Genomic DNA, 12021 nt, shown 5'->3' with positions numbered 1-12021 from the left:
TATTTCAAGGCCATATTTTGGGTCATGCTTTTTAATCTAAATTGTATGCCCTTTTCTGCTTGCTACAAAATCTTATCTTGGGCTTTTAAATTTGCCGAAACATATTTTTACCCGCCATTTGCAACGTTCTCGAACGATGTCCTTACAGCGCTTTACCAGTTCAAAACAGGTTATGTTCTCATGCATCATTCTAATTTTGCTTTCTTTGACAGTTTCCGAAGACAAGGAAGCCAGGGAAAGTGCAGCGGAACCATGTGTCGAGCTGCAGCACGAGCTCATTAGTCAAGAGATCGACAATAGATGTTTTTATACAATTCTAAACCGCCACGGTTTAGAGAGCGATCTTATTTACCATAGCCAGGAAGGAAGCATTGGAATGTTACGTGGAAGATGTTTGAAAGGTCATGCCAGTCTGTGTTGTGGAAGATCTTCGGAAACGGTGGCCAAATCCTGATGGAGTGCCCTATTGTGCTCACTTTCGTTCATAAAATCAGCATTACAATACTCCATCAGCACTTCCCTCCAAAATAGTATACATTTCTTTGTATAATGACAATAAGATACAATAGAAGCTATATTGTTTCACAATACATTGTATGCCCTAATTCTGAACTCCACTATGCAATATCTTGAGGGATTGATAAGCATTTTCCATATTCTTCTTCCACTGCTTGTACCTTAGGTTGTGATCCTACTAGGAGAAAAAAAAAAGGAATTGGGTTGTAGTTTATTTCCTCTCAATAAAGATTATACACAGATGCTATTTATGATAATTGTCATTGAGTCGCGAAGATTTCTGAGCATATGAATCCAAAATGACGTCATCATTTAAGAGAATTGAATGGGCATCATCAACTGAAAAAAGGAGTCATTTCAACAGAAAATGGAAAAGCAACTGAAATAATACTTTGCATTGAACCATCCTTGATCATCAATAAACTCATTCCAAGACCAAAGCTACATCATCTCTGAAATGGAAAGCAAACAAGTAGTAGCCTTATATCATGACACTTTAAGAGCCTCTGCAAAACAACCTAGAAGCTGCCAAATACATACTAGGCAAGGCATATGGCAAAGCCTACAAGCATCGTCACTATTATATACATGTAAATACAAGTACTGTCTTGAAAAAAATAGATGCAAATGTGAAAGAGACACTAATTTCAAATGAATTCAGTCTTGATAATAAGTTGTGATTGATCATGACCATAGATAGATTGCAACAATAACAACTTTATAAGCGAGGAAAACAATGTCAATGTGTTGTAAATTGTAAAGTGCACTCAATGCATGACATGACACGAGTGAATGATTTAGTACTTTTTTTGATCAAAAACACCAAAAGTCTTGTTTATGTTTGATGCCTTTAGATTATTAGATAACATGCTGGTAACAGATTAAATAAATTATTACAAAAATGAAGAGCACCACAGTCATTGACATATGAACTTTTATACATACTTACCATGCCAGGTGTCAAAGGAATTCTTGATGCCTCTTTGCTCAAACCAATTTTTCAATGATCTGACACAGTCATGGGCTACCTCTGTTAAGTTGTATGCTAAAAGCAAGGGTATGTTTGATATGTTATGGTTTTTAGTAAGACAGGAATCCCACATCATAACAGCCAAAATGGAGAAACAGAGCTATCAATTTATTAAAAATGCTGCGGGGGGCGGGGGGGGGGGGAATCACAGAGACAACTTATAAGATGATAGAAGTGGAAACAGGCTCTCAGAAAGGTGAGGCACAAGTTATCAAATTCACGGGGCTTAGCATTCGCTTGGAATTTCTTACCTCATAGAAATAGCTGTCACTGTAGAATGCAGTCATGTCTGGCATCTGTTAATAAAAAATTAATGGAAGGAAACTGAGCATTGAAGGTAACTTGAATGAAGGTACAAAATGACCTAGCACTGCATAAGGTGTTATTTAAAATTTTGCCCACTGCAAATAACTTCAACAACACTGAACACACACAATGAACAAGTAGCTGGTTGCATGTCAACTTACATCCCCACTTGCAATATAGCCTTGCGTAGCTTTAACTTCTGCCCTTGCACCAGCCACTGTCTTGTTGCACAATTCCTGAACTACAGACCTAAATCCAAATCCTTGGTCTTTATATACTGCCAAACAAAATGATACAGCTCAATAAGCTGCAAGGTACAGTAAAAGCTAGATTTAAGTCATACCCTAACTGATCATAGGGGTAAACATAACGAGCCTCACGCCGTTAGCAACCAAAAAAAGTCTAGGTATCCAGCAGAGAATCCGTACTTTTAGTCCGCATTCTCTGCTGGATACCAGTGGCTTGCTTGGGTAAAATTTTTGATCGTATTTCGCTCCTAATCTGATAGAGGCGTCAACTTTTACACAATCATGTCATCATCCTATGGCGTGAAAAGGTAATTAAAGAAGCCGTATCCGAAAAAAGTGTACATGACCGGCGCTTAAAAATAGTGACAAGACAAAGCGCTCGCCCGGAGTGTGTTGCGGCAGTTACAGTCACGTCGAAGAAACATTTCTTAGTCAATGCTTGCGGATTTAGTTAACTTCATTAATACTGACATAGGCTGCGACGCTTATTTACTACGACATTTAACTGGCGGCTTGAGTGTTTTGTTTTCTAATCAATTTTACCAGATTTTTGTTTTCGGATCGGAAACAAAGTAAATTCCAGAACCGACGACTTTTTTTCCGCTGTGTTCGGAATCTTTGACAGCTGACGCTTGGTGCTGTAATTTTTGAGCATCCGGTTACCAGTTATTGGGAATAAACTCGGCGTATTACAACCTATAATTTCTTTTCCTGTTTAACGCAGAGTCCACAATACATGGCGGCTTTTTCTCACTGATATTTCATGTCGCATTTATAGTTTACACACTGTTCCAGTTTTTTTAAACGATATTCATGCAGTACACATAAGATTCTTTGTCACTGGCCTTCATATGACCTATATTGGTGCCGGAATCCTCTCGATAGTTGCGAGAGATTACAGACATTATAGGTACGATGTGATTAACGCACTGGTGTTGAAAATCTCTTTGCGCTACCTCCTCCGCAACGATGATTAAAATCGTGAATAAACAGAGACCGGGGGTAATAATAATTGTTTTCAAATCAAGATAGATGTTGAACAAGCTGACAAAGCTTTTAAACAGACAAAGACCAACTTTCGTTTAATGACACGTTACGAACAAGTTTAAACTCCCTTGAACTTTAACAGGGTTCGTACTGTCTTGCAAGTCTGTTAATTTCAGGGCAAGTCCCCCAATGAATTTAACCAATCCTTAGAAAGTCCTTGAATTTTTATATTCTAAAAGCTTCTTGAGAGGGGTGGGACGTTGACTTTTTCCGAAAAACCAACTTTAAATACTGAGTCAAGAGCTGTGCGCTAGAGTGGTTTGGAAATTAACATAGAGCGCGGTAGATCCAGTAATGCGTTATTGACCAAGCAGGAAAACTCAAACCTGAGCCAAGCGATAAGAGCCAAGCGAGAGCTTGCCTGCAGGTTACACAAAGACAAAATGGCTGCAACGCTGGCCACCGCAGAAAACGAAAAATAAGCAAGGGTTAATAGCCAATCAGCTCACAGAATTCGCTGCATCTTGCACCGCTTACGAAGCCAGCCATATAAAAAGGAAAGATAATACATCGGCGTAATATAACTCTTAAAGCAAGAGTCTCTCCCAACATATTGATCTAAGGTAGTAAAAGTTTAAAATGTTATGAAAGCTGAAAAAGAAAGGGTTCCGGTGTCGCGCTTATTCAGAGTTACAAGTTTGAATGGCCAAGGGGTGGGCACTTATTCAAGGAAATACGGTATATCGATCACTTGAGGCTGTGCGCGTTACTTCGTGTTGTTTCATACTTTATATTATCTCATATTACCCAGTTTGTCAGGAAATCAATCGTCGTCGTGTGTTTACGCCCTACAAAAACGTCGCATCAGAGAGTTCACGATCTAGCTTCGCAAAGAAATGTACCAGCAGTGTTTTGCCTTGTGTTATTTATTGAGTTTTTTTGGCAGCTTTTTTTGTTTTGATGTTCTCTTCCCGTCGCGATTTGCAGGGCGACTTTTAACAGTAAATGAAGCTGTTTTTCAAATTTTTGTCTCAAACGACTATTTATTCCTGTCGCTCTGCTGTAGATATAGGTGAAGAGCTCAAACAACAGAAAAGTTTGCGTCACAAGAATTTCTTCACATTATATATGCCAGAAAACCTCAGGCATTACTCTGAATGCCAGAACTTCAGCCTGGGTGAACCAGAAAGGATAGACAATACTTCCCTATATTAACCATCAATGAAAAGCTAAGTAAGTCAAATATCTCAGAGGCGCTCAGGCATTAAACTGAATGCCAGGACTTCAGCCTGGGTGAACCAGTAAGGCCAATAGACAACACTTCCCTAGATTAACCTGTGAATGTCAAAGAAAAAAAGAATGTTAGGTATCCCAGAAGCACTAAGGGATTACTGTGAATAGCAGAACTTCCGTTCAGCCTGGGTGAACCAGAAAAGATAAACAACACTTCCCCGTATTGACCATGAATGAAAAACTTAAAGTATGTTGTATATCCCAGAAGCGCTCAGGCATTACACTGAATGCCAGGACTTCAGCCTGGGTGAACCAGAAAGGATAGACAATACTTCCCTATATTAACCATCAATGAAAAGCTAAGTAAGTCAAATATCTCAGAGGCGCTCAGGCATTAAACTGAATGCCAGGACTTCAGCCTGGGTGAACCAGTAAGGCCGATAGACAACACTTCCCTTGATTAACCTGTGAATGTCAAAGAAAATAAGAATGTTAGGTCTCCCAGAAGCACTAAGGGATTACTGTGAATAGCAGAACTTCCATTAAGCCTGGGTGAACCAGAAAAGATAAACAACACTTTCCCGTATTGACCATGAATGAAAAAACTTAAAGTATGTTGTATATCCCAGAAGCGCTCAGGCATTACACTGAATGCCAGGACTTCAGCCTGGGTGAACCAGAAAGGATACACAAAACTTCCCTATATTGACCATGAATGAAAAGCTAAGTATCTTGTATATCCCAGAAGCGCTCAGGCATTACACTGAATGCCAGGACTTCAATATGGGTGGACCAGAAAGGATAGACAACACTTCCCTATATTGACAATGAATGAAAAGCTAAGTATGTTATATATCCCAGAAGCGCTCAGGCATTACTCTGAATGCCAGGACTTCAGCCTGGGTGAACCAGAAAGGATAGACAACACTTCCCTATATTGACCATGAATAAAAAGCTCAGTATGTTGTATATCCCAGAAGTGCTCAGGCATTACACTGAATGCCAGGACTTCAGCCTGGGTGAACCAGAAAGGATAGACAACACTTCCCTATATTGACCATGAATGAAAAGCTATGTGAAACTTTGTTATATATCCCAGAAGTGCTCAGGCATTACAGTCAAGGCCAGGACTTCAGCCTGGGTGAACCAGAAAGGATAGACAACACTTCCCTATATTGACCATGAATGAAAAGCTATGTAAGTTATATATCCCAGAAGCGCTCAGGCATTACACTGAATAACAGGACTTCAGCCTGGGTGAACCAGAAAGGACACACAACACTTCCCTATATTGACCATGAATGAAAAGCTATGTATGTTGTATATCCCAGAAGCACTCAGGCATTACACTGAATGCCAGGACTTCAGCCTGGGTGGACCAGAAAGGATAGACAACACTTCCCTATATTGACAATGAATGAAAAGCTAAGTATGTTATATATCCCAGAAGCGCTCAGGCATTACTCTGAATGCCAGGACTTCAGCCTGGGTGAACCAGAAAGGATAGACAACACTTCCCTATATTGACCATGAATGAAAAGCTATGTAAGTTATATATCCCAGAAGCGCTCAGCCATTACACTGAATAACAGGACTTCAGCCTGGGTGAACCAGAAAGGACACACAACACTTCCCTATATTGACCATGAATGAAAAGCTATGTATGTTGTATATCCCAGAAGCACTCAGGCATTACACTGAATGCCAGGACTTCAGCCTGGGTGGACCAGAAAGGATAGACAACACTTCCCTATATTGACAATGAATGAAAAGCTAAGTATGTTATATATCCCAGAAGCGCTCAGGCATTACTCTGAATGCCAGGACTTCAGCCTGGGTGAACCAGAAAGGATAGACAACACTTCCCTATATTGACCATGAATGAAAAGCTATGTAAGTTATATATCCCAGAAGCGCTCAGCCATTACACTGAATAACAGGACTTCAGCCTGGGTGAACCAGAAAGGACACACAACACTTCCCTATATTGACCATGAATGAAAAGCTATGTATGTTGTATATCCCAGAAGCACTCAGGCATTACACTGAATGCCAGGACTTCAGCCTGGGTGGACCAGAAAGGATAGACAACACTTCCCTATATTGACAATGAATGAAAAGCTAAGTATGTTATATATCCCAGAAGCGCTCAGGCATTACTCTGAATGCCAGGACTTCAGCCTGGGTGAACCAGAAAGGATAGACAACACTTCCCTATATTGACCATGAATAAAAAGCTCAGTATGTTGAAACTTTGTTATATATGAAACTATGTGAAACTTTGTTATATATCCCAGAAGTGCTCAGGCATTACAGTCAATGCCAGGACTTCAGCCTGGGTGAACCAGAAAGGATAGACAACACTTCCCTATATTGACCATGAATGAAAAGCTATGTAAGTTATATATCCCAGAAGCGCTCAGGCATTACACTGAATGCCAGGACTTCAGCCTGGGTGGACCAGAAAGGATACACAACACTTCCCTATATTGACCATGAATGAAAAGCTATGTATGTTATATATCCCAGAAGTGCTCAGGCATTACACTGAATGCAAGGACTTCAGCCTGGGTGAACCAGAAAGGATAGACAACACTTCCCAATATTGACCATGAATGAAAAGCTAAGTATGTTATAAATCCCAGAAGTGCTCTGGTATTACTCTGAATGCCTGGACTTCAGCCTGTGTGAACCAGAAAGGATAGACAACACTTCCCTATATTGACCATTAATGAAAAGCTAGGTATGATATATATCCCAGAATTGCTCAGGCATTACTCTGAATGAAGGACTTCAGCCTGGGTGAACCAGAAAGGAAAGACATAATTTCCCTCTATTAACAGTGAATGAAAAACTAAGTTTGTTATATCCCAGAAGCTCTCAGGCATTACGCTGAATGCCATATAAATCTTAGAAATATGACAAATAAATAAATATCTCAGAAGTGACCAGGCAACACTAAACAAAATAATATTGTTACAGGATAAGACTTCAAGAAAATAGATTTTTTTAAATGATACAATGTTGACTATGCCTTACTTCAATGGGTGCACAGAAATTAAAAATTAAAATGTCATACACTGCAGGCAGAACACATAAATTAACATCACATGGCTCCTCTTCAAGGAGAAAGAGCAAGTCATCTCTTAACCCCTTCCATCTGAAACAGACAGAAAAAAAAACAGTGAATAAAGTTTCCACCTTTATAATCCAAGCTTACCATATTTTTGCTGGTAACTGGGTAAAAGTGAAGACCAGCTCCCCTAAAAGTCTGTCGGCCAACTGTCGGCCAACTGTCGGTCGGCAGTATGCCAACTGTTCATCAAACTAAGTATCCCAAGTGAGATTTAAAGACATGTATTCCAATAGAAAGTGAAATACCATACTGCAAGCTGGAACTTTTTATGCATGTCAATGCAGAAATGCAGAGTTGTACCTACCCCCCAATATTTGCTTTGCTCTTTAGGAAACACTCAGCAAAGGCTTCCCCAAAAGGAACATCAGGAGAGGCACATTCCTACAAATAAATTGCATGTATCACTCAATAATGAATTAACTGAGCTAAAGTCATATAATGTTCACTACTAATGGTAGATATATAATCACTGTTCACCACAGATAAAATATGTTCACTTTTATGGACACCTTTCATCTGCCTCTCTGTAAAGTCAAGAAAGCCAAGAAAGCTCTCACTAATTGATTATAAATAAATTGCAGAACAAATACCAGTAGGCTGAATATGTTTTGTGTTATTGTATAATTCCACTATGATGCATGTCATTTAGCATTGCAGGTATAACCTACCTTAATAACTTTGCAGAATACACAGCATTCTGTGTCCAATCGTTGCTTGCAAAGTTCATTGATATATTTTTTGGCATCACCAGCTCTTTGCTTGAGCAGCATTATCAGTGTTTTGTAATCAAGAGTAACTGTCATGAAAAAAGACAAGAAGATAACAAGAGGTTGAAGTTAAAATAGCTACACCAAATATCTCAAATATTATACTTTCCCAGATATTTTCTAACACTGCCAAGCATAAAATGGATTCAATAATTACTATCACGTAGCTAGACATGTAACATAAAAACATTGCAAAAATAAAAAATAATAAGATAAAAAAAATATAAAGAGTCAAGATTGGCACACACAAATAACCTGGAAATTTAACTTTAAAGCATCTTCCATTAACTACTATTCCAGTTTTCTCAATGGCATCCCTCTGGCGATTTAAATCTTTTGTCGTAGAAAAATAGAAATGAAATAAATTATAATACTGTCAAGACCCTATCAAGGAAACAAACCCGAAATTTCTCCTAAAGTAGCCATAAAAAGTGATCATAGCTAGAAGACTTAGAGGCTCAGCGTAAAATCAAACTCAGCCAATTATGTGATTTTCCTGCCAAGCAGAGATGAGTTCTGATACACCGTGAAACCAGCATTCACAACAAAACATAAGACAGCAAACTCACTTTTTCCAATCTTAATAAAAATATAAACGTTATGACTTACCCCGGTTCGTCTTAGCTTGAAAATGCTAAGTAACGTTTGCCAAGCTTTTCTTGATCCAGGATCAAGAATTTATTTTATCGATCAACCAAAGATATCTCACCACTTCTCCTTCTTCGAATTTCTGCCGGAAGATGGTAGAAACAACTCCAAATAGAGAGGCGATGGCCACTTTGTTGTTCTGAACATATCGGTCATCCAAGCTTCCGCCATTTTTTAAAGCTGGACCGTACAAAACGCTTGGAAAATGTGCCACCAACAGGCTACTTCAAAAAACTTGCTGACTCTTATGCCACATTTCTTGAAATTTAAGATAAACCATTCCCTTGACTCATCTGGTGGAGAATGAAGCAATTCAACCCTTCGAAGTTTCAAGGGATCCATAACTGCACTCGACCGCGGGAAACTAAACATTCCCGCTTTTGTTTACGCATATTAATATGAAATCCAATCTCCAAATGTCAATAGGCCGATCCAGCCCCTAATAAAAAAAAGGCTTCATTGTACCCAGCAGGAACAGAGATTGTACAAATTCAAGCAACTACTCAGATTACTGCGAGCAATTATCGAAAAAGGCTGTCAAGGCGATGATGGAAACTTATCCGGTTTATGACGTCACTCCATAGCAACCAGCCTTTTCGAATATTTGAACTTCCGTTTACCTGTGGCTCGTGATGCATGATATATATCTTGTTAACCAAGTGCGAGGGCCGTACTGGGAGAATATTGGCCCGAGGTCTTGACAGTATGGACCGAGTGCAGGGAAGTCCGTACAAAAAAAGACCGAGGGCCGATATTCTCCTAGTATAGTCCCGAGCAAACTTGGTTAATAAGAGAATTATCATATGACTGAAGAAAGCTTTTTCACAAGTGCAGGATCATTCAGGACAATGCCCAGTCCAATACTTAGAGAATATTGGACCGGCAATAGAGCATTTTAATTGGTTGATTTTAGATACTGGCCCTCTGGCTGCCTGAGTCTTGTAATAAAGTTTATTACAGACTTCACAACACTGCTGTTAAAACTCAGGGAGGATCACATCCTAGAAAAAGTAAAGATAGTGTACAACAGTGTATACATTAAAAACCACATACTTGTGTCTATTGTTTTGTCCATCACACAGCCAATGCCAGTGGCCTCAGTAAAACCATGATACTGAGTTTCAGTAAGTCCAGTACATGTGAATGCAGGAACCATTCTGCAAATATATATTTTTTAGTATCACTCGCCTGAGCATACAGATTTATTACAAGAAACAAAACATGGGAGAACAGAATGGAAAGCCATAATTTACATAATCGAAGAGGATATACTTGTACATGAAAACTCATCATACATATATGTGACAAACTTTCCTGGGATATTTTTCTTCGATAATGCTTACTTGCAAAGTAGGTCATGTACATATTATACTCACCTAACATTGGCGTAGTACTTTGCAGGGTGTCCCAAAACTCCAGAACTGAGCCAAGTAACTGAGTCATTACACACAGGGAACTTCAATCTTACAAACGTACCCTTGACTTGAAAAAGTAGCTGAAGCCTATTTGTAATCTTCGCCACAAAATTCACACAATGGATTCTCGGCCCTTCGAGCACATCAGTCTTGGTGATGGATGAAGAGCTACTTTCCACAGCTGATGAACAAATCATTTCAAAATACGAGAGAAGTCTTTTCATTAAATCAGTATTTTGCGTGGTAGAGGTCTGTCTACCTATACCAAGGGCCGATTTAGCGTTGCTTATCCTCTGTTTGATAGCTTCCAAACGACTTTGCTGATCCTTTTTTACTTCAATTGTCAGACTGAAAATGGGTTTCGTTCCGCTGGATCTCGCCGTTCATTTGCACGTTTGTTGATTTTTGTACGTTTCTTTTTATCTGGAGGGGGAAAGCTGTCCATTTTTCGAGTCGAATCGTAGAATAACCTCAACAAGAGGTCTCACACTGAGAGAAATTCTCTTAGACAACTCCGAAGCGAAGTGACGATTTTTTCGTTGGCGTTACTGCTCGACGAGCCTCGAATATATCGCATATTGGCGCATAAATTCACTGGAACACTGCTTGCCACTGTACCGGTGAAATGAAGACTCACAATAGACAAAGATAGCCCCACGGACAGCCTGTTGGGTAGGGGAGGCTCAAAATGCAAATGACGGGCGATTTGAATTTGACTGTAACAACGCAAGTTTTTTACACGAAACGAGGAAATATTGTACTCCAAACAAAACTACTCACAGAAAAATAACTCTACTGATATTTGCGACCATTTCTGGGTATGTTTTATTGCTTTTGACAAGTATAACAAATACTAAGTGTTCGTTGCGGCTCTCCTCATCGTCCGCCATCTTTATTTTTTTGGGGTGAATTCAAAATTAGGGGGAGGAGCTAATGCCCTTTTATAGCGCGCCTTCGGGTTTAATTTCAGTATTGGTGAACAGGCCGTGACGTTTAGCCGACTTAGTCACTTGTTAAGGTCAAATTTTCGGCTTGTGATGTAATCACATTTAGGAAATGTGTATTTTCTGAAATTGAAAACGACATTTAGTTTGTAAATGACCTCGTTTTGCATGCAGGTACTTGATTTTTATAATTTAAGAAACAGATATATCGTTTGGTGACCGAAAGCAGTTGGACAATTTCCTCTGGGCAGGGAGTTATTTCCGTCACAAGCAGTACGTGTATAAATAGAGCGTAGAAAAGTCTAGAAAAGTATACCTACATCAAACAAATCCTTAGCTCATCAACTCATACAAAAATAAGTTACTTTTTTACCACTTCGATCAAACGATTTCATGGTAAGGGAGGGAGTTTATCCATTATGTTTATTTGATGCAATTTACTGCCTTATTTCCAAGTATAAGGTTGTATCTTATTTTAAAACGTGATATAGTGTAATTGGGTGTGATTGGTTGTAATCAGCTGGTAGCTGTCTTTAACTCGGGACTACGAAATTTCCTCGCACTGTCGTAAGACTGTTGAATTTGTCTCCGTCTAATCAAAACAGAAGCTTAATATTCACTGAAAGCGAAGGCATAACCATGAATTGTCACTACCAAAATTGATCGAGTTCCTTAGAATGATGTCGGAATGCCCATGTACTTAATGTCTAAGCTCTTTGTGATTCCGTGGCCTATGTGTATTGTAGTGTTTTGTTAGTTTCTTCCCGTTTTTTCTACTTTCCTCGATGCAC

At 39.2% G+C, this 12021-nt stretch overlaps 2 protein-coding genes and 1 pseudogene across 6 annotated transcripts in view; 1 reads left to right on the top strand and 2 right to left on the bottom strand.

Annotated features, from left to right (window-relative positions):
• LOC111346044 (THO complex subunit 1) overlaps positions 1-12021 on the top strand; it is a 103314-nt gene that overhangs the window by 9006 nt on the left and 82287 nt on the right. The window contains exon 6 of one of the 2 annotated variants that reach the window (XM_088740449.1): positions 213-763. The exons of the other annotated variant lie outside the window; for it this stretch is intronic. Coding sequence (XP_088596575.1) covers positions 213-454 — 242 coding nt within the window. The 3' untranslated portion in view covers positions 455-763. Of the gene's footprint in view, positions 1-212; positions 764-12021 lie in introns of those variants that run through there. 2 annotated transcript variants of the gene reach the window in all.
• LOC148719340 (uncharacterized) lies at positions 522-11245 on the bottom strand (annotated as a pseudogene). Its single transcript, XR_015993774.1, has 6 exons — positions 10248-11245; positions 9925-10028; positions 2014-2129; positions 1798-1842; positions 1466-1561; positions 522-968 (listed from the first exon to the last, which is right to left on the bottom strand). The product of XR_015993774.1 is annotated as an uncharacterized LOC148719340 (transcript).
• LOC148719341 (uncharacterized) lies at positions 3155-9507 on the bottom strand. Of its 3 annotated transcripts, none has more exons than XM_088740453.1 (4): positions 8933-9507; positions 8125-8252; positions 7761-7837; positions 3155-7480 (listed from the first exon to the last, which is right to left on the bottom strand). In XM_088740453.1, exons 2-4 carry the CDS (start codon positions 8224-8226, stop codon positions 7330-7332), a joined length of 330 nt encoding a protein of 109 aa, XP_088596579.1. In that variant the 5' UTR covers positions 8227-8252; positions 8933-9507; the 3' UTR covers positions 3155-7329. The 3 variants fall into 3 exon arrangements, with proteins under 3 accessions (XP_088596579.1, XP_088596578.1, XP_088596580.1); XM_088740452.1 differs by having other exon boundaries at positions 8833-9497; XM_088740454.1 differs by lacking the exon at positions 8933-9507 and adding an exon at positions 8479-8826.

The sequence above is a fragment of the Stylophora pistillata genome, chromosome 12 (assembly GCF_964205215.1).
Source record: "Stylophora pistillata chromosome 12, jaStyPist1.2, whole genome shotgun sequence".
Taxonomy (NCBI): Eukaryota; Metazoa; Cnidaria; class Anthozoa; order Scleractinia; family Pocilloporidae; genus Stylophora; species Stylophora pistillata.
This window is presented reverse-complemented; position numbering and strand designations above follow the sequence as displayed.

Coding starts and splice junctions, on each gene's coding strand:
- LOC148719341 (XM_088740453.1), bottom strand. CDS start 8,226: ATGCTGCTCAAGCAAAGAGCTGGTGATGCCAAAAAATATATCAATGAA. Junction 7,838..8,124: donor TATTCTGCAAAGTTATTAAG/GTAGGTTATACC, acceptor ATTTATTTGTAG/GAATGTGCCTCTCCTGATGT. Junction 7,481..7,760: donor AGCAAAGCAAATATTGGGGG/GTAGGTACAACT, acceptor TGTCTGTTTCAG/ATGGAAGGGGTTAAGAGATG.